At 46.7% G+C, this 26,291-nt stretch overlaps 1 protein-coding gene across 2 annotated transcripts; it reads right to left on the minus strand.

Moving 5' to 3' along the window:
* Positions 1-1,652: 1,652 nt before the first annotated feature.
* On the minus strand, positions 1,653-26,218 carry ARMH3 (armadillo like helical domain containing 3). Of its 2 annotated transcripts, none has more exons than XM_075258358.1 (26): positions 26,038-26,218; positions 20,445-20,560; positions 18,665-18,721; positions 18,418-18,564; positions 15,860-15,967; positions 15,322-15,414; positions 13,536-13,610; positions 13,210-13,296; positions 12,805-12,861; positions 12,665-12,708; positions 11,386-11,446; positions 10,450-10,496; positions 10,290-10,365; positions 9,968-10,061; positions 9,788-9,889; positions 9,570-9,628; positions 7,924-7,989; positions 7,524-7,593; positions 7,314-7,374; positions 6,753-6,841; positions 6,220-6,302; positions 5,621-5,747; positions 4,858-4,933; positions 4,405-4,483; positions 4,090-4,206; positions 1,653-3,885 (listed from the first exon to the last, which is right to left on the minus strand). In XM_075258358.1, the coding sequence occupies exons 2-26, from the start codon at positions 20,544-20,546 to the stop codon at positions 3,793-3,795; spliced, it is 2,070 nt and encodes a 689-aa protein (XP_075114459.1). In that variant the 5' UTR covers positions 20,547-20,560; positions 26,038-26,218; the 3' UTR covers positions 1,653-3,792. The 2 variants fall into 2 exon arrangements, with proteins under 2 accessions (XP_075114459.1, XP_075114460.1); XM_075258359.1 differs by lacking the exon at positions 26,038-26,218 and adding an exon at positions 21,065-21,121.
* Between the last annotated feature and the right edge of the window lie 73 nt (positions 26,219-26,291).

Genomic DNA, 26,291 nt, shown 5'->3' on the forward strand with positions numbered 1-26,291 from the left:
AACTGCCTCAGTATTCAGCTCAGTGCTGCCACCCTTTTGTTCTGTTTAGTAATGGCAATGCAGGGTATTGCAGCTTTGCTCATACAAGCCACAAAGCCCAGCGCTCCAATGACAATGTCAGGAGGATGAGGAGGATGTTATTTCAATAAAATGGATACTACTTCCAAAAAAACCCTAATCTCACATTAATTGAAGATGCCAGAATCAACATTGGTACCAGATCTGTCTAATAAAGGGGATAGATGACTGCAGGCGAAGCATCACTGTGCCAAATCCATTCAACAGGCAGGATATTTATACAAAGACACCGCAGTCTTCCAAAAAGCAGAGAGACAAATCACTGTGAGGAAATAAAAGAGGAAACCACCATCTATAATTCATTGCCATCATCTCCAGATTCATTATTAAAGGGTAGGTCCGCCTCCAAGCACAAATTTAGTTTACTTATAGACTTAAACTGTGATGGACACAAATACCACAAGGATCCTGTGCAGAAGGGGTTAATGAGAACATACCTGGCAGCTCGGAAAACAGACATATGATGAGATCCCTGGGCTATTGCAGTAAAGGGGTTAATGAGAGTTTCTCTGGTGTTCCTAGGCAGTAATCGGGTCCTTGATGCCATCCCTGGTGGTCCAGGGCAGTAATATTGTTCATGATGACATCCCTGGTGGTCTAGAGCAGTAACAGGGTTCTTGATACCATCCCTGGTGGTCCAGGGCAGTAATAAGCTTCATGATGACATACCTGGTTGTCCAGGGCAGTAACAGGGTTCATGATAACATCCCTGGTGGTCTAGAGTAGTAATAGGGCTCTTGATACCATCCCTGGTGGTCCAGGGCAGTAATAGGGTTCATGATGACATCCCAGGTGATTCAGGGAAGTAATATTCCTCATGATGACATCCCTGGTGGTCTAGAGCAGTAACAGGGTTCTTGATGCTATACCTGGTAGTCTAAAGAAGTGGTGGTGGTTCTTGATGCTATACCTGGTAGTCTAGAGCAGTAATAGGCTTCATGAGGACATACCTGGTGGTCCAGGACAGTAATAGGGTTCATGATAATATCCCTGGTGGTCTAGTGCAGTAATAGGCTTCATGATATCATTACGGATTAATGGTAATTGTCTTAGCATAGAATAAAGTCATCTCATAAATCCCAGTTTACTTACCCGGGTAGATTTAACTTAGTCATTTTTGGAGTTGTATCTGTTGCTAGGTTTAAGGACCAAAATGATCCCACAAAGATCATCCTCCCCAGGGTCCGGCCTTAGTGACAGCCACGGGATTCACGTCTTAATTAAACTTGACCTTTTTTGTATAAAAATAAGCTTTGGATTGTAGTTATTACATAAAGTGGGGGGGGGAATAAAACCCTTTTAAGAACTTTTACCGCACACCGCTTCTCCTGTACATCTGCTGAGAACACACTGCCCTCCAGTGGAGCCTGAGAGAACTGCAACTGTTTAGGTATGTTATGGTCGGCCAGCGGGATAAGTCCAGATCCAAGCACAGAAATGTATCACGTCTGCAGCTCCTATACAGACCTGTGTGTATCCATGGAAAATGACTACGAACAAACCCTGTATATCCCTATCCTGCACTTGTAAAAGGGAGAGATCCCCCATCATACATATCATTAGACAAGAGCAGCTAGAACACAAATTCTGATTTTATTTCCATTTTCTTGAGAAGTCATTACACAGAATGAAGAGCAGCAGATATTTCCGATCCCACCTGCAGATGGCGTCACTGCCAGAACGAAGAATTGGTTAGAACATACAGAAAACGTAAAAGCAACACAAATAATAAATTAACAGTCCGCAGAAGAGCAGCTGGAAGACCTTATACTGTCCATACAGACCATATACTGTCCATACAGACCATATACTGCCCAAACAGGCCTTATAGTGTCCATACAGACCATGAACTGCCCAAACAGACCTTATACTGTCCATACAGACCATATACTGCCCAAACAGACCATATACTGCCCAAATAGATCATATACTGTCCATACAGACCATATACTGACCAAACAACCTTATAGTGTCCACACGGACCATAAACTGTTCATACAGACCATATACTGTCCATACAGACCATATACTGACCAAACATATCATATACTGTCCATACAGACCATATACTGCCCAAACAGGCCTTATAGTGTCCATACAGACCATATACTGTCCAAACAGACCATATACTGTCCAAACAGATCATATACTGTCCAAACAGACCATATACTGACCAAACAACCTTATAGTGTCCACACGGACCATATACTGTTCATACAGACCATATACTGTTCATACGGACCATATACTGTTCATACAGACCATATACTGTTCATACAGACCATATACTGCCCACATGGACCTTGATCTGTCTACAAACCACACACAGCAGAGAACCAGTCACAGTGTTGGGCTTGTGATTACAGATCTATCCTTTCTTGCTGCCTTAAGACAAGTAATAGGGATGATCCCGACATTGGATTATACTGTGCTGTATACCGGGGAGGTGATGTGTGACATAAGGTTTATTTTTGGTGTTCTTTAAAGCTCTGTATTATACAGCACCTCCTTGTGCTCAGCACTAGGAATAACAGTAAATAGCACAATATACTCCAGAGTAGGGATCATCCCTATCACTCGCCAGGTGCAGCAGGACACGGCTATAAATATTGACTGGTGTTCACTCATTTCGTTTTCAGTGATTTTAATGTATAGGGGCCGCTACAACCCACTGGACATCCCTTCCCATCGGGGGGTCAATCAGCCAAACTGGATTTTTGGGTAAATGATGTCTAAGGTGGCCAAAGATGGCAATAGAGGTCATAACGTGGACATGTGACCACTGCAGCCAATCACTGACCTCAGGGGGTCGCGGCATGGGACAGCGAGGAATCGGTAAGAGGAGTATCAGTCAGTTTGTTATTTTAGCTAAGCCTCAAGGAAGGGGGTAGCCCTTTTAAAGGGGTTGTTGAGAAAACGTGTTAAAACTTACATCAGGCTTTGGGGCTGGTTGTGACTCTTGGTCACATGATCAGACCCGGCACCCATGTTGATCCATCTCCTTCCTCCTCTCCCATGTTTATACCCTGTACTATGATCTGGTATACTAGATCAATGTAAAGCCACCATAGTACCCAGGAGGGGAAGGAGGAGGCAGTGACTGAGAGGGGAGGGGAGCCGGTTTCGGTCATGTAACCCAGACTTGGAACCGAACCCTTAAAAGAAGGAAGTGTCTGCACAGACCCCTTTTAATCTAGGCAGCACATATATGGCGGGGGACACATCAGGCCCGATTTGCCTTGAGGATAAAGTGCCCATACAACCTATGAGAATTCACTAAACTTACAAGTCATTGGCTGTCATGGAGTTTACGGAAATAATTAGTTTAGACAAAAAGCAAAACATTTTTTTTAGTCTTTTAGGCAGAAGCTTCACAAAATATAAGGAGGTGTTATCTAGGACTATACAGAAGGGAACAAGCTCTCCTCTAATACGCTGCGGATTGATCGGCCATCTTCTCAGTATTCACCGCACTGAAGCCTCTTAAGGAATCACATTTATAGTAAAAAAAACTCAAAAACAAAAGGAATAAAAAACCAAGCCCCTCCTAAGATGACTCCCAGTGTCCTTCACATCTTCAGGGCCGACACACGGGGGGGCGCCCTCAATACTGGTCTGTCCGTAATAAGGTATAAAGGAGTGATAAACACAAGTGTTGCCCCCTAGTGTAGGATGATGGACACTAGTCCCGATAGGTGCACCTTATGGGAGGTCTCAGGAGATGGTGGAGAATTCTTTCAGTAGTGTCTCTTGGCTGAGGGTGTTGAAGGCGAGGTTTTTCCGTACGTTGATACTGATTGATCGAGCCTGAAAAATACGTCACATGAGCAGGTGGGATATTGTGTCAAATAAAAGGCCCACGGGCCAAATCAATGCGTGCAAAGCTGCACTACCGCCCCCCCCCCCCGAGCTGCGGCCTGTAAATCTCACCCACAATATTTGGGAGTGCTCTGGGGTACCCCTCCCCCCTGTGTAGCGGACCAGACACCCCTAATATATTACAATACTCACCAGCTCCTTAAAGAAAGTGGCTTCCTTATGCTGCTCAGAATATCGCTCATACTGATCCAGACCATCTTGAAGTTTCAAGGTCAGGGTGTCGTAGTTGGAGCGAACAACTTCTAATACCTATCAAAGAATATATTACAGGACTATAAAAGACAAGACCCCTGTATAGTGATCAGATACACCATGAGGAAGAGATAGAGAATGTGTACAGGACTATTGTAAAATTAGATACAGAAACAGGAAGTTCTATCCCACAGGTTACACCCCCGAGCAAGAAACCCCGCCCCTGCTTAGAAGAGAGAACTAAACGGGACTTACCTGTTCCTCTGATAACTGTGAGATGTGATTCACAGCGGCATAGGACTCTATCTTAGGGTTAAAGTGATTTATAATGGCCCTGGATAAAGAATTTAAAAAAAAGTGATTTATATAAATACAAGTCTATTCCCAGCATACACAGCTGGAAAATATGGATGAATAAAAGGGTCATCTCCTTTAAGATATGCATTGCTGGTTTCAGTAAGGAATGGCATATACTATAGGTGAATGAATGCATATATGACATAGTAATAGGATGAAGCTGCTTCCCTCCCGCAGCCTGAAAGTTCCCATTCACTTCTATTGGAATATGGATCAACCATAGAAAAGTTACTGAACATCTGCATCATGTATGGCCCAAACCTGACAGGTAGCCATGGACAGGGAACGGGCACGCCAAACCCGTCATGTAGAACACTACATGAACATGAACAAACCTCGTTGGCCCCCTACCTGACATTGACCAGTGCATGGGTCACTTTGCTGGCTGGTTCCTTCCACTGTCCTGCATTGGTAGAAAGACGAAGTACTGCAAAAATAATGACAAAGGAAATCATTTAAGTAAAAAAAAAAACCAAAATGAGTAAATCATAAAAGCAATTATTTAAAGGGGTAGACCCGAAACAGACACTTATACACTAGGCTGTGGATAGGTTATAAGGGTCTAATGGTTGGAAGTTGGAACCCCACCACTAAAATAATGTCACAGATGCAATGGTTGCATTAGACTACAGCATATGAGTGTTTCATTGTCTGTTGACAGCGTTGTCTCCAATCACATACACCGTCCACGCGTCCTGAGCAGACGTCACCTTTAAGAACTTGACATTCGCTGTACGTGTAGGAAAGATGTTGGGAAGGGGTTCAATTGGGAGAGGAGCTGGACAAACTTTTTACAGTTCTTTCAGGGCACTGTATAAACATGGCGATGGTACATTTTGCAGAAATCTTCTTCCTCAACCTCCCCTGCTGATGTTCCAAATCTCGGTCACAAAACAGACTCTGATCTACAGACATGTGGTCACATTAGAGCAAAGTTGGTGATGTGCTAAAAAAAAATGGAGCAGGGGAGGCTAAACACAGAACTGTAGCCAGATGACCATCATCTATTGCAAACATGTTGATATAGTGCAGCAAATATATGTCTGTAAGTCTCAGATGGAGCTCTATGTGAGGACCTTGTAAATATAATCATGACCTCAATGCTAGTTCTTACCCATAGAATAAAGATTGTCGAATATCTGATGCATCCGGATAATTTCATAGTACAACTCATCATAGCTGCTGGGGGTGGGAAGGAAAGTGTCTCCATAGGTGATAAACATATTAAACAAATTCACCACCTGCAAAGGAGAAGAAGTACAGCATTAAAGGGGTTTCCGGGGCCAAATCGAGTTTTCACAGGGACAGATTGGGGTATGTCAGGGTCCGACAGCCAAACCCAGATCAGCCGTTGCAGCAGCCACCGCGTGCTAGAAGCTTCTAGTGGACAGGGAGCATGTGCAGTACCGCTTCTATTCAAGTAACAGGAGCAGTCCATCATCCCCGTCCGCTGCATAGTGGTGCTGCCAGGGAATTGCAGATCACTCCTATTACTTGAACGTGAGCGGTGCTGCACACGCTGCCCATCCACTAGCAGCAACTGCTGATCTGTGTGGGGTCTCAGCGTTGGCCCCCACAGATCACATACTGAGGAGATCAGTACAAAATCCCTTTTAAGTATCAGAAGTAGCGTGCATAATACAAGCTGTGAGATGATATGTGACTATGAAGTCATGGAGGATGACTATAGGGTAGTGCAGATACACGACTTACCATCAAAGCCAAGGTGAAAATATTGTGTTTAGCCAGGAGAACGGTCTCATAGGACATAAGGAATTTCAATAAGTTTATCAGAGCTGTAAAGGAAAGAAATGATAAAGTGGATATTAATAAGAGCAGTACAATACCTAAGGAAGTATCTGCGGGACTACAAATACCAGGAATCTCCATGAATCAGGTTGTCCAACTGATACATGGAGCAAATGACCAGTGTAATAATACGACACATGTAGAATGGAAAATCCCACTAAATGCTAAATTTTGTATTGTAATAATTCACCTGACGCTTCCTTATCATTTCTCACCCTCCCAATTCTCAAAGCATTAGGGGAGGGAATGGTGACGACTCCACATATACTGCATTATTGGTCCCCCATCAACAAGACAGACGGCCTAAAGGGCTTCTCTGGTCTATAGATGGTGGGTATCCAGACATTCAGCAGAACAATGTAGCGGCACTATGGACATGGCCTTATGTACATATACACCACGGTGCCCAGAAATATACTGCAGGGGCTGCAACCTACCTGCCCACAGCTCTCTCCAGGTGTAATGTAGCCGCACTCTGCACTTCTTCTGGTAACACAGGAGCTTGTGGATAATCTGTATACAGCGTCTACATAGATACAGCAGGTTAACACAAATCTTCATTACCGCATCGCCCCTGGCCGGTGTGCCATATATATGACAAGATGCACGCCTTCACATATATTAGGCACCCCCTTCATTGGGCTCATAACTGCTGGTATCATTTGCAGCAGTTTTCTGGAGCAAATGAGATACATTTGGCAGGGTTGATGGCCCAAAACAAGTATTGGCCATGCTTCCATACAATGAATAGGAGCTACAAAAGCACGGCCATAAAACCGGACAGGAATAGAACCAGTCCCGAGTTTTGCAGCCATACACTGATCCGTGTAATACAACGTGGTGTGCATGGCTCAATAGCAATGAAGGGGTCAGAGTGCTAAATCCGGACAGCAGACTGACCTAGCCCACAGTTGTCTGCAAGGGGCCCTTGTCAATATGGACACCAACAAACCTATATGCACAACATACAGACATTACCCCATCTGTGTGATACTTACACATATAAGTCCATAGGAAACTCCTTCATCATGTGGGTGACTATAAACTCCACCATCAGATCTGCAAGAAAAGAAAAAAAAACATGAGCCATCCTTTATGGAAAATTCTCCCTTATTGCAAATTTTCTAACTTCCCAAACGTTGGGGCTGATCCATGGGATGTCAGTATAGGATTAGGGTTTTATTCATGGTCAGATATTCACTGCTCACCTAAGACCGCGCACACCAGCGGCCGGCAGGGGATGTTCTTGTCAGCTGCTTTCTTCCGATGTCTCATGGGCTGAAAAAGAATAAACAGAAAAGTAAATGAAACAGATTGAACGGAGTCAGCGCGGAGACATGTTCAGCCTTGCGCCGCTTTGTAGATTGGCTGTAGCAGAGAAGACCAAAGCAGTTCTCAGGGAACGGAAAAATCTCCACTACACATCCAATACATAGAATATACACCTCATATTGTATGGGCGCAAAGGGCAGAGGCCGATCAGGGGTTAATAGTCATACCCAGGACTGTGTCTATAACAAGGGGCATTGCTAGAGGAAAGAAGGTTTCACCAAAATAGAAGGAGGATCTTTACTTCCATAGATTTCCGCTCTTACTGATCGCACTCACCATTCTGTGGAGGTTTACACGGAAGTTCATGTTGTCGTCATGTAGGAAGGCATTGGCGTACTGGTCCTGTGCAGACACAAAACGTGCAGATGGTTACAGGTCAGTGTATCTAGATCATGGGAGAGGCTTCAGCTACGTCCTGCGTTTATATAGGCCGTGCACTATGGATCATGTCCCTGGGGCCTGCAATGACTGCACATCTCGGACAGGGGGGCTACATCACCATGGGCCGCATATCACTACAGACTGGTCCATTATATCCAACTAGCATCTGCCCGCAACTTCGTCTGCGGGTTGGCGTTGGCGCTGTGCCCCTTCTTTTTAGGAATTGGTGTTTGGTCAGGACTGTTTGTGTGGCACCACGTTCACCCCTGCGCGCCCTGACTCCATTTGGCCCTCGCCTGTCCCGACGGCCTCTCTACCTACCTCCTTGCTCTGGCTCCCCCCCCCCCCCCCCCCGTTTTGTCCTCCGCAATGATACTCCTTCCCTGTCCTGCGTCCCCCCTCTGTATCTCACGGCCCTGCCCCTCCCTTCCCAGGGCACTCCCTGCGGAACCTGCCTCTCCCTGCGCCCTTTGTCATGGCGTGCCGGCTCCCCTCTCCCTCCCTCGGCCCCCCGGCTGTCCCTCCTCAGCCCCCTGGCACTCCCTCCTCAGGCTCCCTGTCCCGCACCCCCAATCTAACCTCCCCCCCTCTTGTGGCCCCCACCTGGCAGGCACCCCCCGCAACCACCACCCCTGAGCAAACCCCCCTTCCCCTCCCCAACATCCCCTGCCATGACACCCCCTTCCCCGCGTGAGAATAACACTGTGTACTTAACTAAGCCTGGAACTCCACAGTGGGCGCGAGTGCAGACACAGGCACACAGACTCCATAGGCCTCTGCGGGACAGCAGGCCGAACAGAGTTTTCCGGCAGTGGCTCAGACGACCTCCTGTACACGTGCGTGGGACCAGTTCAGACCCCCGGTAAGTGCACACAGCCAGCGCAGGCGATGAAGTTGTGGCGGCCAGACACTACGGCAGTTTGTTCGGAACGCGCCGGAGGTGTGCGAGACGCCATGCTCCTCTGCTTGCTGCCCGAAGGCTAGCGCCACCCATGCAGTACCGACAGCCAAGGGAGTGAAAGGCTGAAGGGCCTGGGATGACGTCATGATGTCATCTCAGGTCTTTCAGCGAATCACTCCGTGAAAATCACCGGTCGCGGCGGCGGAGTCCGGTGGTGTACGTGCATTTAAGGTAACCTAACTTTCAATCCCGGACCCAAGTAATGTGTGTGGGAAATTTCAAGCTAATCTGTTCATCTGTTTACGCGTGATTGAGGAACAAACATCCAGTCTTTCACATTTATAATAAAAAAATATAAATAAATAAATAAAAAATAATAATAATAATAATAATAATAATAATAATAATAAAAATAATAAAAATAAATACTATATAATATAATATAATAATATAAATAAGACCCCCAGTGATTATAAAATATCTTCATAATATGCCATCACTATATAAGATGGGAAAGTAACACTGACAGGTAAGAATCCTCTCCAACAATGTATTTCTACTTGATATGAGGAGACTGAACCTTCCTCAGTGTCAGCAAAATAAGTGACTGGACTACAAAAGGGTCAGAGATGTGACTTACTTCAGCGATACAGGTAAGAATGATGAGACAGAGCTTCCCGCTATTAAGCCGATGTTCATCTACAAGACATGAGATGGGAAGTGAATACGGGAAGTCAGAAGCTGCTGTATGAGAGCGCGTGGCGCCTCGGTGCACGCATACAGAATATATTGTGGGGGGGTCACACCTGCTTTATAGCAAAGAGGAACTCGCCTCTCCAAGAAGATGTGTATATTTACCCTTGGTGTCCTGCATGACAATGGAGCTGTATTTGAGGAAGGTGATGAGCAGGTTACTTGTCTGGACGTCAGCATCGAGCGGCAGCTCCACCGGACTGATGACTGCGGGGAGGATACATAAGATCAGCCACATAATCACTGTATAGAATAGACAAGGCAGGGTATATAGGCAGACCGTACCATCTGAGGAAGGAGGAGTGGTCCCCAGTGGGGTTGTGGGGGTCGGTGTGAGAGGGGTGGTTGGTACCGTAACTAACCCCATCTCCGGATGGCTCTAAGGGAAGAGGACATATTAAAGAAGTATACATACATACCAAATTTACATCAAAAACATGTCCTGGAAAAACGTTACTGAAAAACAGGGACAAGCCCCCCACTAGGGGAGTTAGGAGTGTATTGCAGATAGAGTTAATATGATGTTCAATGTGAAAACCACTTGCAGTCGGCGCCCCCTAGTGGTCACCACAAGCAAATTAGGTTATGGGGTTATAGTATAACATACCTGCGCCAGGACAGTGATGAAGTTCCTATTGAGATGCACGGCTTCATAAAGTGCTAGTAAAATGGCCTCATTAGTTCTGTCCAAGAGAAAACAGCCCCAGTTACAGAGACAGGAGCGACGCCGCTAACCGGTGATAGAATAGGAAATAGCAAAAACTTACTGTACAGAGATCTTCTCATCCGCATCTGCAATGAACATACTGCCCACCTGTGGAAACAGAGAGAATTGCAATTATGGCTCAACTATGTAATAGCACTATAAGGGAATGTCTGGGCCTGCGGCTTCTGAGCACCCTGATATGGTCACATGGCGAGGACAATATAGGATTCTACAGAATGACAGCAAGCAGAAGTCTTGAAGTGATACAGAAAGTATATTGGAACATGTAATAGGTTTTTGGAAATTTTTCATTACAATGAATAAGCTTAATTTGCGTTAGCAGTTTTGTGGGAAATACAAAGTTTCATTGCATTCCTAGCAATGGAAAAGTCGACTTTCTAAGACTAAGTTCACGTCTGCGCTGGGCTCTCCCCTGGCGAACGCGAACTGCTTAAAACAGTGGTGACGCGCAGACCCCTGCCAACCCCATAGACTATAATGGGGACTGTGGGTGTCAGTCAGTCCTCGTGCAGGACTTCTCTCCTGTGATTTTCAGCAGTTTCTGCTTAACCACTTTAAGGGAGGGTTCACACGGTGTAACGTGCTGCGTGATGTGGCACGTCTACGCCGCGCGACCCTTTGCGGGCCGTACACGCTCCCATTGATTTCAATGGGAGCAGGGATCGTATGCGCCGCGCTAGTTTGTGGCCGTGATTTTGTGGCCGCAACATCATGGCCGCAAACTAGCGTGGCGCATACGATCCCCGCTCCCATTGAAATCAATGGGAGCGTGTACGGCCCGCAAAGGGTCCCGCGGCGTAGACGTGCCACATCACGCGGCACGTTACACCATGTGAACCCTCCCTAAGATGACATGATCTCTATAGTGCCTTCAAGTCCCAGTACCCGATTTTAGAAATACCTCCAATCAAAGAGAGGCATAAAAAGGCTCCGATCCAGTGACGGACATTACCCCACTGTCACCCATGTCACTCACCATATTTGTCAGTGCTGAAAAGAAGCCTGTCTGGTTCTCCTCCTCCTTGTCCCTGTATTGTCTGCGAGAAAACAAACATAAGAAAATCATATGAATCAGGAAAGGAATTAGAAAAAGTCGGCCCCGATCTGTGTACTCCATATTTATTCAGCAATCCCTTTAAGAAAAGGCTGGGTTACTTTACCTCTCAAACCTCTACTGCCACATAAATACAAGACGCCGTGCTTTTGCTTTCTATGAAACGGGAACGTTCCGTTCATATCATTCCTAGAAAGCTCTTTAACGTCTTATAACACGACTTGAAATCAGGCCGTGTAGGAGAAGGATCAGTCATCGGGACACAATCCCTGAGACATTTTAATTGTGGACTTATTCATAGGCTAGGTCATCAATTATTGAGCCTGGAAAACCCCTTTAAAGGGATTCTACCACTAAAACACTTTTTTTTCTAGTTACCACGTCGGAATAGCCTTTAAAAAGGCTATTCGTCTCTTACCTGTGGAAGTGCTCTCCGCCGCGCCGTTCGTTCAAAATACCGGTTTGTACCGGTATGCTAATGAGTTCTCTCGCAGCGATGGGGGCGTCCCCATTGCAGCTCGAAAACTCACCGCAGCGCCGCCTCTCCGGTCTTCGGTGTCCTCCCCTTGCCTCTTCAGCGTCTGTCGGACGCCTGCGCAGTATGCTCTCTGTTCGGCGAAGATTGCCGAACGTACTGCGCATGCGCGAAAGTGCGGTGCCCGCAGTACGTTCGGCAATCTTCGTCGAACAGAGCGTACTGCGCAGGCGTCCGACAGTACGCTGAAGAAGCAAGGGGAGGACACCGAAGACCGGAGAGGCGGCGCTGCGGTGAGTTTTCGAGCTGCAATGGGGACGCCCCCATCGCTGCGAGAGAACTCATTAGCATACCGGTACAAACCGGTATTTTGAATGAACGGCGCGGCGGAGAGCACTTCCACAGGTAAGAGACGAATAGCCTTTTTAAAGGCTATTCCGACGTGGTAACTAGAAAAAAAAAGTGTTTTAGTGGTAGAATCCCTTTAAATCATTAGGCACAGAAACCGCTGCAGACTTTGCCACGTCTGGATTCTGGCACTGGATCTTGTTACTGATGGATTAGTATTTGTCAACCAGCCCCCAAAAGAGTATTTACCCTACCTCAGCCTTCCACAAGGGGCTGTCTGATCCCTTGTGGAAAACACAAGGACAAAATGGCTTCAACTTCCTACAGACATGGACATAAACAATACAGATAAGCACTGGCGTGTTGCTGTGTACATACGTGTTATATTCAAACAACGCCCGGGCGATAACCAGCCCCATCCCCTAGAATAGGAAAAAAGAAAACACATTACAACCATACAGGACATGAATGATATCAATATATACAGTATGTAGGATTAGGAATACGCCAATACTCACATTCAGGGTCCCCTCATCATCCACGATGGACAACTTCACAATGTACGGGTTCACAGACTAGGAAGGAAGGTGAGTTATTACCAAGCATGGAGTCATGTTAGATGAACTAAGCCTTAAAGGGGATGGCCGCCAAATAAATTCACTTTTTTCTGATTTTCTTTCTATTAATGTAGTGCTACTTACTTAGCAGGGCTCATTCCCCCCCTCCCCCTCTGCCGGCCCCCTGACTTCTTTGGATGGTGCTTCAGTCTATAACATGGTATTTGTGTGTACTGAAGGCACTAAGTATCCACCATCCTGTGCGACCTCCATCATAACCCGGTGTCTGCCTCCTGCCCTTCTAGCAGTACCAATGATATGCAATCTATAGTATCCGAGTCTATATGAAGATAGAAGATCACTCACCTCATATTTTCTGTAGTTCACTAGAAGCGCCAGCAATACCACAGTGTCGTAACCATGTTCTCTGCGGCTTGGAGGATGGGACAGAATCTGAACAACAAGAAAAACAACTTAAAATAAGAAGTATAACAATTCATAGAGGTCACTATAGGAGAACTCTAGGACTTCCCCAAGTGTTCCCATGAACGTGTTCCTAGGCCTGTATGGGATGGTGATCAGTGGTTAACAGATCCCTCCAGGAAACAGGCGGCCATATATAGGGGTCAGGATCTATACATAGGGTGGATCTATAGTCAAGTGTGTCAAGAAAAACCGTATACGGAACCTACCTGTAAGATGGCCTCAAATATACTATTGATCATCACATATTCCAAAATGGTGTTCTGGCTGATGTTATCCGTCACCTGCAACAAAGGAACAAAAATTATTATAATAAAATGCAAAAACCTCTTTTTAAGGAAGATTGGGTGTAACGAATGCCCTGGGTTATATTGATTGCACAAGCTGTCCTCACTTTCCGCTGTGTGAACGGCTCCTTAAGCTCTTCTTTTCAGGTCCTAAACAAGGCACAACCCATCACTTTAGCCTGGAGTGCTGCTTTAACGGGAATCTGCCACCAGATTTGGGGCCCCCTAAACCAGCAGCATGTCTCTATGCTTCAGGGCCTCAACCTGGTAACTTCCATCTTCACTGTCCTTCTGTTTCTGACACTTTCAATAACATTCCCATGTACATTGCACCCTACGGGTCCAGGACAGGTCCCTGATCTGCTCCAGCCAAAGTAGAGGTACAGCCCTGGAGGCAACGCTGCACAAGTGCTCTTATCTGTCTGCAGAGCTCCTGCGCAGAGGATTCACAGTCCGTCACTCCTCAACTAGATCCAACAGCATAAATCCATACGGGGATCCCCTAAGACTATATATTAACCTGTTCCTCTGGGCAGCAGGTATACATCCAGCTAATGATAAACATTTTGTGATGGACTGGGAATCTGTAGTACAGGAGCACCGAGGACACGATCACTTGTGCAGTATTGGGGTTGGCTGTATCCATAGGTCTATTTCAGGCAGAGGAGAGCAGGACCTCACATTGTGCTGTTCTCCTCATACTTATTAGTTAAATGTCCTGTATTACTAATTCCTTTTCATGTTATTTCAATGCATTGTTGTTGCTGCCATCTGCTGGCCAGAATTTGCACGCTGCAGGCCCTTGTTCTTGTTAATAAAGTTTTTTTCTTTCTGGGTGTGGTTTTAGGCAAAGCCCTGGTCCATGTCACTCCCTGCAGCCGTTTTAGTTTTTCATAGCTGTGTGACAGGACTTGCTAATACTTGGGCTTGTGAAGGCATCAGTTTTTGACCAGCAGTTAGCCTCAGGAAAGACACCAACAGGACGGCATCAATACCACTACAACCAAGGCTATTACAGTATTGTGTTATCGCTTGTCACTGTTCTTGGGTCAAATAAACCCACGTTGGTTCATCATATCATCGTGTCTACGTTTGAATCCATCTATCCTGAACTCCTGCCACTATTAGTTACACCTTCAATCGCCTTCATGTGGGGTCAGAACACACATAGGAGACTGATTTTTGTCTGGACAAGGTTATACATTTACTTTATGGTATTTAGAGAGATTTTGCGAGAACTTTTGCCCTTTGCGTTCACCAGCTCTTCCGTGCCTTGTATAATAATTCCTAGACTTTGCACAATACATTGACTAAGATCTGCCGGCAACTACTGAACTTCCATGTAAATGTTGATCTACCTACACTTGCTAAAAGAAATAGTAAGTGAACCCTTACCAATTACACTAACCAATTTGTCAGTAACCAGGCACTGTGTGCCTTTATTTAATGGGGAAGGCACCTGTAATACAGACACTGCCAATCTCATCTCCTCAATGGAAACTCATGCAAATTATTAACCAAAGGGTTCACTTACTTGTTTTTTGTGCACTTTGGATGTTTTCTCGATGTGCCCAATAAAAGCCATCAACATCACACAATGACTTTTATACATCATTACTTAGATATAGATAACCATTGCAGAAATTCTAGGTCATTCTGAAGGGTTCACTTAGTTTTTCCACCATCTGTACAGACAGAGATCACTTACAGTGACTAAGCAGAGAAGCAGTTTCAGGCAGAGACACTTCAGGCTTTCGGAGCCCTCGCCACACAGCAGAATATCCAGACTCTCCATCAAATTCTGAAGGAGGAAAAAAATTAATATTACAGTCATATAATTTCTACAATAATTAGAATATTTATAGTTATTAACACTGTAAGTGCTGGAAGACATTAACAGTAACATGTCCCAGCGTGAGCAAACTGTAATAATATCCAAGATGCAGCAACTTTCTTACAGAAGCAGCTTGTGAGTAAACAAGGTGCAAGATTCAATATAAAAAAGGTCTTCTTTTTATTACAGAAACAGTGCCACCCTTGCCTTTGGGCAGTCTTTGGTACTGCAGCTCAGTCTGCATTCAGTCCATGAGTAAGGGTGACGCTGTATCCCAGAAGAGAGCATACTCGACTGCCACTCCATTAAGGTAGTAGACATGGGAGCCCTGTTCTTGTGACCAGCGGGGGTGGATAGGTGGACAAGTTTTAATCTTTAAACAATCCCTTCAAGCATTATTATCCCCTCTCACCTTCATACGTAGTTCTGCCTTGTCAAAGCCCATCAGCATGTTAATAATGTCAAAGCCAGATGTCGGCTTGTTCTTCTGATGTACTCCACGAATTAGGGCGCATAGCGTCTACAGAGACAATGAAAATACAGCAGGTAACCTCAGAAGGAATAATGGACACCACTGATACCAGACACATTCCCATAGAATAACATGGGATATGGAACTGGTAGACCATGAATGTCTGATCTGTGGGGACCCTCCGAGCTAATCTCCCTCTACAAGGTTCTATGATATGAGCAGGTGGAAGCAGGACTCACAGCCTTTATATATGAGTGGTGGGGGGCGCAGGACTCACAGGCTTTCTATATGAGTGGGGGGAGCAGGACTCACAGGCTTTCTATATGAGTGGTGGGGTGAGCAGGACTCACAGGCTTTCTATATGAGTGGTGGGGTGAGCAGGACTCACAGGCTTTCTATATGAGTGGTGGGGTGAGCAGGACTCACAGGCTTTCTATATAAGTGGTGGGGGGAGCAGGACTCACAGGCTTTATATATGAGTGGTGGGGTGAGCAGGACTCACAGGCTTTCTATATGAGTGGTGGGGGCGCAGGACTCACAGGCTTTCTATATGAGTGGTGGGGTGAGCAGGACTCACAGGCTTTCTATATGAGTGGTGGGGTGAGCAGGACTCACAGGCTTTCTATATGAGTGGTGGGGGGAGCAGGACTCACAGGCTCTCTATATGAGTGGTGGGGTGAGCAGGACTCACAGGCTTTCTATATGAGTGGTGGGGTGAGCAGGACTCACAGGCTTTCTATATGAGTGGTGGGGTGAGCAGGACTCACAGGCTTTCTATATGAGTGGTGGGGTGAGCAGGACTCACAGGCTTTCTATATGAGTGGTGGGGTGAGCAGGACTCACAGGCTTTCTATATGAGTGGTGGGGTGAGCAGGACTCACAGGCTTTATATATGAGTGGTGGGGGAAGCAGGACTCACAGGCTTTCTATATGAGTGGGGGGGGGAGCAGGACTCACAGGCTTTCTATATGAGTGGGGGGGGGAGCAGGACTCACAGGCTTTCTATATGAGTGGTGGGGGGAGCAGGACTCACAGGCTCTCTATATGAGTGGTGGGGGGAGCAGGACTCACAGGCTCTCTATATGAGTGGTGGGGTGAGCAGGACTCACAGGCTCTATATATGAGTGGTGGGGGGAGCAGGACTCACAGGCTTTCTATATTATGGTGGGGGGAGCAGGACTCACAGGCTTTCTATATGAGTGGTGGGGGAAGCAGGACTCACAGGCTTTCTATATTATGGTGGGGGGAGCAGGACTCACAGGCTTTCTATATGAGTGGTGGGGGGAGCAGGACTCACAGGCTTTCTATATGAGTGGTGGGGGAAGCAGGACTCACAGGCTTTCTATATTATGGTGGGGGGAGCAGGACTCACAGGCTTTCTATATGAGTGGTGGGGGGAGCAGGACTCACAGGCTTTCTATATGAGTGGTGGGGGGAGCAGGACTCACAGGCTTTCTATATGAGTGGTGGGGGGAGCAGGACTCACAGGCTTTCTATATGAGTGGTGGGGTGAGCAGGACTCACAGGCTTTCTATATGAGTGGTGGGGGAAGCAGGACTCACAGGCTTTCTATATTATGGTGGGGGGAGCAGGACTCACAGGCTTTCTATATGAGTGGTGGGGGAAGCAGGACTCACAGGCTTTCTATATTATGGTGGGGGGAGCAGGACTCACAGGCTTTCTATATGAGTGGTGGGGGGAGCAGGACTCACAGGCTTTCTATATGAGTGGTGGGGGGAGCAGGACTCACAGGCTTTCTATATGAGTGGTGGGGGGAGCAGGACTCACAGGCTTTCTATATGAGTGGTGGGGTGAGCAGGACTCACAGGCTTTATATATGAGTGGTGGGGGAAGCAGGACTCACAGGCTTTCTATATTATGGTGGGGGGAGCAGGACTCACAGGCTTTCTATATGAGTGGTGGGGGGAGCAGGACTCACAGGCTTTCTATATGAGTGGTGGGGGGAGCAGGACTCACAGGCTTTCTATATGAGTGGGGGGGGGAGCAGGACTCACAGGCTTTCTATATGAGTGGTGGGGGGAGCAGGACTCACAGGCTTTCTATATGAGTGGTGGGGGGAGCAGGACTCACAGGCTTTCTATATGAGTGGTGGGGGGAGCAGGACTCACAGGCTTTCTATATGAGTGGTGGGGGGAGCAGGACTCACAGGCTTTCTATATGAGTGGTGGGGGGAGCAGGACTCACAGGCTTTCTATATGAGTGGTGGGGGGAGCAGGACTCACAGGCTTTATATATGAGTGGTGGGGGGCGCAGGACTCACAGGCTTTCTATATGAGTTCAAACAGCTGCTACATTTTTGGAACTACAGAATATCCCCGAGTTCAGCATCTCCCCTCTGTCCTATCCTGCCCTTGGCTAGCTGGGACACTGTCAGGTTGTTAGGAGTAAAATAATGGAGAATAGCAGCCCTGTAATCTTGTATACAAGCTCTACCTATATGTATACACCCATCTAGTATACAGATATCACTACATTACCTGTAAGGAGTTGACCACTCGTATCTGGTGCTCGGCCTTCAGGGCCTGGATACAATGCTGGAACAGGCTGTTAATATTGTCCTTTATCTTCATTAATTCCTCCCCATCTAGTGACTCTAACTTGGCTTCCAGATATTCCAGATTGACCTGGTCAAAGCAAGGTTACAAAGGGTTAAGGATGCCAGAAGTTTGAGGTAAGGATATTGTAAGGTTTGGGGTCGTATTTGTAATCTTGAGAGGTTATTACCTTCATAAGAAAAAGCTCATCCCAAAATCGGGGGTTGGATTTGGTTGGATCTTCTTTCTGCAAAACAGACAATAGGTTTAAACTGGTGAACGAATCCAGAAGGCCAAGTCTACAAGACAGCGGCATTTATGTGTCCAGCTCGGCGTTAACGCGGCGTATGTGCGCACCATAAAAAAACGCGGCGTACACGTGTGAACGAGCCCTTACAGTTGTCGGGATGCTATGCTACTCAAATTTTTTGCACCCCTTTGAAGACGCACTTGGCCAGTTTAGTGGTCTGCTAGTCAATATGCCATAAATATGGTGGAAAACCCTATGATGACCCATGTTCAGGATAGGCCACAAGCACTGTGCCAATAACATCACATAGATTGATCAAAAGGTGCAACAGCGGCTCAGCCCCATCCAGGTGACCTATAATAGATACAGCACTTTGCTTGGTATTCTCTGGAGAGGCAGCAGCGCTCACCCAAACACTGCGGCCTATTCAACCAGCTGATCAGTAGGGGGGCTTGAGAGGTCAGATCCCCACTGATCACATAATGATCGGTGTAGACCAGGGGTAGGGAACGTACGGCTCTCCAGCTGTTGCAAAACTACAACTCCCAGCATGCATACTGGCTCTGCTGTTCTGGGAACTCCCACGGAAGTGAATGGAGCATGCTGGGAGTTGTAGTTTTGCAACAGCTGGAGAGCCGAAGGTTCCCTACCCCTGGTATAGATCATCTGTCTATAAGTGGCAAGGTTGTCAATTCACAACAGCTGGAGAGTCACAAGTTGTACATCATTGATGTGTCCAGGCCTGAGGAGGTTGTACTTTTAGGAAAGGGGCACGGATTTGAGACCCCTGATATAGAAGGTGTGCTGGGGATTTTGGATGGAGAATGTTGATGTGAGGGCATGCTGAGCATTACAGTTCCACAACCGCCCATGCAAATGATTGAACGGCACCAACATCTCAGCTGTGTCCCATGCAAAGTGCATTATACTTCATGACGCCACAAGGAGATCAGATCTCCGCACCCATCGGTGTATCCGATTCCTGCCGTTGCTGAAATTCCTCCTTGCCGCTCTGATAAACGCGCCTGGTAATTACCAGCAGGAACGCACACAGGACAGCAGCTCCCCTCCTTGTATAGACACAGGTCACTGCTTGGGTACTATAGGACAACGCCAATTCTAAATCCCGAAACAATCTGTTCATTATCAGGGTGCGCGCCATCAAACCGGAGATCGCTTTCTTTTCTTTAATAATGAAAGGATACCATGGCAACCTCAATAATACTAAATGTTGTATGTATAGGAATCCATCTAGAGCATGCACCCATAGGTAGGAGGCACGCGGCATGTTATCATCGCCCACCGAATGCTTCACGTGCCTGGTGCCAATGGTGCTGTGACTGGCAAGAAGGGCGCCCTGCGCATGTCAGGCTCTCCGAAAATAGCCGAGCACTGGCAAACTATCAGACCTCTGATTTGGACCTTTAGGTAAACACTTTTCCAAAACCTGAGGGTCTCCTCTATGTCAGATTCAATGGGTTGGAGCCTGCACAACCCCTCAGTGAGCCCAAGTCTTTCTCTGTATTCCATTGCAAGACATTCATTGACTATGTCGCAGGTAATTCTATAATTCCCCAGGAAAATGTTTACATAAAAGCGATTTCTCCAAAAACTACAGCAATCTAAGACCCCTCCTGCACTTACAGGTCAGCGGGCGCGCCACAAAACTGGGCACAGACGATAACACCAGCGCCACACTAAGGAGAAAACAGCAGCTTACCGTGAAGATATCATCGTACATCAGCACCACCTTCTCTTTCAGGGGTTTCTTGTTGGCCGAAGACTTTCGGAGCAACCCCACTTTCTTCTCTACTTGCGCCATGGTTTAAGCATAATCTGCAATGAAAGAATTAAGAATTAAAGCCGCTGAATAAATGACTTGCTAAATACACACTGGATGTGAGCGGTGTCCAGGATTCCTGGACTGATTTCTTTATACAGATGTGCTGACAGACACTGATGCTGAGGATTGTGCAATTCCCCCTGTACATCTGCCATGTATGCTCTCCTCCAGTAGTACATGCTCATGTGAGGCTTGTGTCCAGGATTCTGCTGCCTGCACTAGTCCTCATATATCAGCACAGCTTCATTCCTGGACTGATTTCTTTATACAGATGTGCTGACAGACACTGATGCTGAGGATTGTGTGATCTGCCATGATGTGAGGCTTGCATCCAGGATGCTGCTGCCTGCACTAGCTCTCATATAATAGTGCACTTTCATTCCTGGACAGATTTCTATCTACCACTCAAAGTGATTTATTCTTTTTGGACAGACACTGATGCTGAGGATTGCATGATTTCTTCTCCCTCCCCCTGTACATCTGCTAGGTGTGCTCACCTCCAGTAGAATATGATGTGTCCAGAATGCTTCTGCCTGCACTTGCTCTCATATCGGTGCAACTTAATTCCTGGACTGATCTCCCTACTACAGCAGATATCAATCTCGTTTCCCTAGTGCCGACAGACAATGATGCTGAGGAGTAGGACATTTCACTGCAGGATCTGCACGGGTCCTTTTTCTCTCTACACAGATATATAGTCAGCCCCTGACAGATTGCAGGGTCTCCTCTTCATCTATACACAGTACAGCCTACGTGATCTGCTGATAACTTGCATTCTTTCCCCCTCCCCACACCCAGATCTGATTCTCCCTGCACATCTTCCTCCCCAATATCTGCAAAACTGAGATAAAGGAGAAAGCAGAGAAGGCTAAGATAGCTGGAGTAGTGTGGTGAGCGAACTATGTCAGAAGCAACAGCACAGCCAGCTATGTGAATGAGTTACACAGACTCTATAGCTGCAAAATGGTAGACGTGGATGAAAGCTACCTAAAAAGTTTCTGAATTTTGCATTTAGGAAGCAAAGGAACAATAAAAATTTCAATGCAAAGGTGCCAATAGTCTTTGAAATATCATGACATCACCATGTGCTATGACCAGTGAGGCAGCCTGCTTATCTGAACTCAGGCAGGACACAAGGGCTATTTCATAACGTACGTGTGGCCCCAAAAAATCTCTTTTGGAGCCTTTTTGACAACCCTTCAGATGGTGAATGTAAGCTGTGTGGCTGTGACTCAGTATCATACATGATAAACTTACATACACAGCACAGATCAGCACACTACCCATGTGTATTACAGGCAATGACCTAGTATAGGTTTCCCTATAGGCTCCCTATATAACCCCCTCCATGGGCCTTTCCCGATAACACAATACCCACATTTATACGGAGAGTATTCTCCAGTAACCGCACAGTTTGGTCAGAACAACAATTACAGGGAACAGAGGATTATTGTACAGAGATTAAATTATACCCCACATAATGATATCACATAATCCTATAATACAAATGTAATAAAGAGGCCGGAGAGTAGCGTGACCGAGAAAAGAGCAACGGGAAGGTCTGTGCGGAACACTATAGGGAACCACATGGCGGATAACAGGGAACAGTAGACTGTATTCACCAGCATAAGAAATATAGTTAATAGGTATACAGAGGACAGATCCTCTATATACTACACCACCCAGGAGAGAGGACAGGTCCTCTATATACTACACCACACAGGACAGATCCTCTATATACTACACCGCACAGGACAGATCCTCTATATACTACACTACACAGGACAGGTCCTCTATATACTACACCACACAGGACAGATCCTCTATATACTACACCACCCAGGAGAGAGGACAGGTCCTCTATATACTACACCACACAGGACAGATCCTCTATATACTACACCACACAGGACAGGTCCTCTATATACTACACCACACAGGACAGCTCCTCTATATACTACACCACACAGGACAGCTCCTCTATATACCACACCACACAGGACAGGTCCTCTATATACTACACCGCACAGGACAGGTCCTCTATATACTACACCACACAGGAGAGATCCTCTATATACTACACCACACAGGACAGATCCTCTATATACTACACCACACAGGACAGGTCCTCTATATACTACACCACACAGGAGAGATCCTCTATATACCACACCACACAGGAGAGATCCTCTATATACTACACCACACAGGACAGATCCTCTATATACTACACCACACAGGACAGGTCTTCTATATACTACACCACACAGGAGAGATCCTCTATATACCACACCACACAGGAGAGATCCTCTATATACTACACCACACAGGACAGATCCTCTATATACTACACCACACAGGACAGGTCCTCTATATACTACACCGCACAGGACAGGTCCTCTATATACTACACCACACAGGAGAGATCCTCTATATACTACACCACACAGGACAGATCCTCTATATACTACACCACACAGGACAGGTCCTCTATATACTACACCACACAGGACAGGTCCTCTGTATACTACACCACACAGGACAGGTCCTCTATATACTACACCACACAGGATAGGTCCTCTATATACTACACCACACAGGAGAGAGGACAGATCCTCTATATACCTGTATCTGTAATGAACACTTAATGGCTGCACAGTACGGTATATGCAGATCCGTATGCCAGTATAGGGGGCTTCCCCAAACCCCTGTACTGCAACCAATATGAAAAGTTGTGTCCAGCGGCACCTAATCCTCAAAAGGGAAGTCTGTCCTAGGGACAGGATCTACATCTGTCGGGCATTTATGGCTTACAGCAGGGGTCCTCAAACTATGGCCAACGGGCCACATGCGGCCCGCCAAGCACTTCTGTCCGGCCCGCCGACAACGCTGGCAGGCGTGCATTTATAATGAAGCTCCTGGGGAGATCGGGCCAGGCCATGGAGCGCACTTCACTTTACCTATTGGAGGGCACCGCTCCCGATGTCTGTGCGACCTGCTCTGCCTCCGGTATCTGTCTGTGTTCTCCGGCCACATTGCTTGTATGCGATGTAAGGAGGATACAGGAGGCACCGCTCCTTATGTCTGTGTGGCCTGATCTGCCTCCGGTATCCTCCTCACATCACATACATGCGATGTGACAGGCAGACATCGGAGGCAGCGCAGGTCTTACAGACATCGGGAGTGGTGCCCTCCAATAGGTAAAGTGAAGCGCGCTGTCTCCATGGCCTGGCCCAATACAGTCAACTGTGCCCCTCCATCACTTCCTCAGTCAGATCACCCTAGCAACCTGACCTGACCTGACGCAGCCCAAATTACAGTAAGCAAAGCCACTATCATACTACAGCAGTGGTCTCACCAGTCAGGTTTAGTGCCTGCTGCCTTCCTGGACGGACCCCACCTGTGCCCCCTGAAGTAAGCAGTACAATATCTTACTGTAGGATAAATTACACCTCAGGGGGCGCTCACACTTGTGCTCGGTGTCCGGTGTATGCCGGGTTTCCATCTTCAGTCCTAGCGAAACTGGACAGGGGACGGAAACCCGACAGGGCCCCTTCACACGGAGGATGCGCTGGCTGATTCTGAATGTGTAAACGTTCCGAATCAACGGTGTTTAAAACAGATCCCATTGCTTTCTATGGGAGCCGGCATACATGTTCTCCCCATAGTAATGAATGGAAAAAAGCAGCCCTACACGTATGCCGGCTCCCATAGAAAGCAATGGGATCTGTTTTAAACACCGTTGATTCGGAACGTTTACACATTCAGAATCAGCCAGCGCATCCTCCGTGTGAAGGGGCCCTTAAAACCCATTCAATTGAATGGGTTCGTAAAGGTGACCACCAGTATCCGCTTGTGGCCTGTCTGCGGGGAAACCGTTTTTTGTAAGCCGGACACAAGTCATGCATGTCTGACTTTGTGTTTGGCTAAAAAAATCAGTTTCCCCGTGGACAGGCCACAGGCGGATACTGGTGGTCACCTTTACAAACCCATTCCTGTCCAGTTTCGCTGGGACTGAAGATGGAAACCCGACGAAATGCAGACACCAGACACCGAGTATAAGTGTGAACGCCCCCTGAGAATGAAAATTGAGTGTCCCCCTCCACCCCATGGTTGCATTCATCTCCGTTTCTTCTCAATAACACATAGGAATAGCCTTAAGAAAGACATCTAAAGGTAGGAGAAGAAGAGACTTTCTTAAGGCCATTCCTACGTATTATCGAGAAAAAATGTGATTTTAATGGTAGACTCCCTTTAAACTATATTTTGGCCCTCCAATGGTCCGAGGGACAGTGAACTGGCCCACTGTTTAAAAAGTTTGAGGACCCCTGGCTTACAGGATAAGAATGTATTTATTATGCTTACTTTTATAGCGCCATCACATTCCACAGCACTTTACAGATATTATCAGTCCCATATAGGGATCACAATCTACAGTTCCTATCAGTAAGTCTTTGCAGTGTGGGAGGAAACCTGTGCAACTACAGGAAGAACATACAAATGCCTTGCAGAGAAGATCCTCTTAAAGGGATTATGCCTCTGGGCAAGCTATCTTGCAGCTCGGTGGGGGTCCCACTGTTTAGCAGAATGTAGAATTTTTGGCCCCCTTTCTGAATAGAGCAATGGTTGTGCGGTTATTGATCAGCAGGAGATACCTGAGGTGCAGCACTAATCTATCTCTTGTACTCCCACTGATATACATGGAGTGTAGCATGTGCTGCCCGAACTCCTTGTCATTCATTGCATGTCCAGATGACGTTATGCCTTAAAGGGATAACACAGAGGAATCCATGTTTAAAGGGGTTGTGCCATGAAGGATAATATTGCTGGACAGGAGAAAGTGTCCTTAATAGTCGAACCCTTTTATGAGACGTATATCACACAGAATATGGTTTTTAGTGGATACCTGAACCGGACTATCCCATACAGTAAGAAAAAAAAAACGGAAACTTTGGCAGTTATTGTCCAGTGCTAACCGCTGATACAGAGTAACAAACCCTCAGCACATATGGCGTATATACCCTACATACATATCAGATAAGATACAATGTATTAATCCAGGCAGTTCACTTCCTTATCTGGACTGATACAGAGTAACAAACCCTCAGCACATTTGGTCTATGCACCCTGTAGATACATCAGATTAGATACAATGTATCACTTCCAAGAAATGATCTGGCCTGATACAGTGTCACAAACTCTCAGCTGTGAGCAGGCCGGTTCTCAGGCACTGATAGCAAATGGAAAACTTTATAACGGTGAACAACAGAGAGCTGTGACTTGTGGTTCTTGCAGACACTACCCAGCATATTTCCCTGTGCCCACATCCTGTCCACATGAGGCCTACACGTCCCAGTACCCGGCTACTACCTCTGCCCGGGCCCCCAGCTCCTCCACAGGGTGCCCTGCAGCCCCCCGCTGCCCACTCCACATCCGGACCCCCGCAGACTCCGCACCAATAACAACTCACCCCCTCAGTGGCCGCACACCCTCCAGCCGGGCATCAGCCAGGATACAGCACTGGATCCCAGCAAGTCAAGGAAGAGGGGTGATCCGCGTCACCGTGCCTATACTCGCAGCGCCAATCTACTCGCTGCCCCCCCTGTTTACCATCCTAATGGTACATTCCTGTCATCCTCACAGCCGCTCCTCTGATGTGACGACGACAAAATATTTTTTTCCAAACCACGCCTCCTAATCTAATAAAACCGAAACCTCATTGGT

Source organism: Leptodactylus fuscus, chromosome 10 (assembly GCF_031893055.1).
Source record: "Leptodactylus fuscus isolate aLepFus1 chromosome 10, aLepFus1.hap2, whole genome shotgun sequence".
NCBI lineage: Eukaryota > Metazoa > Chordata > Amphibia > Anura > Leptodactylidae > Leptodactylus > Leptodactylus fuscus.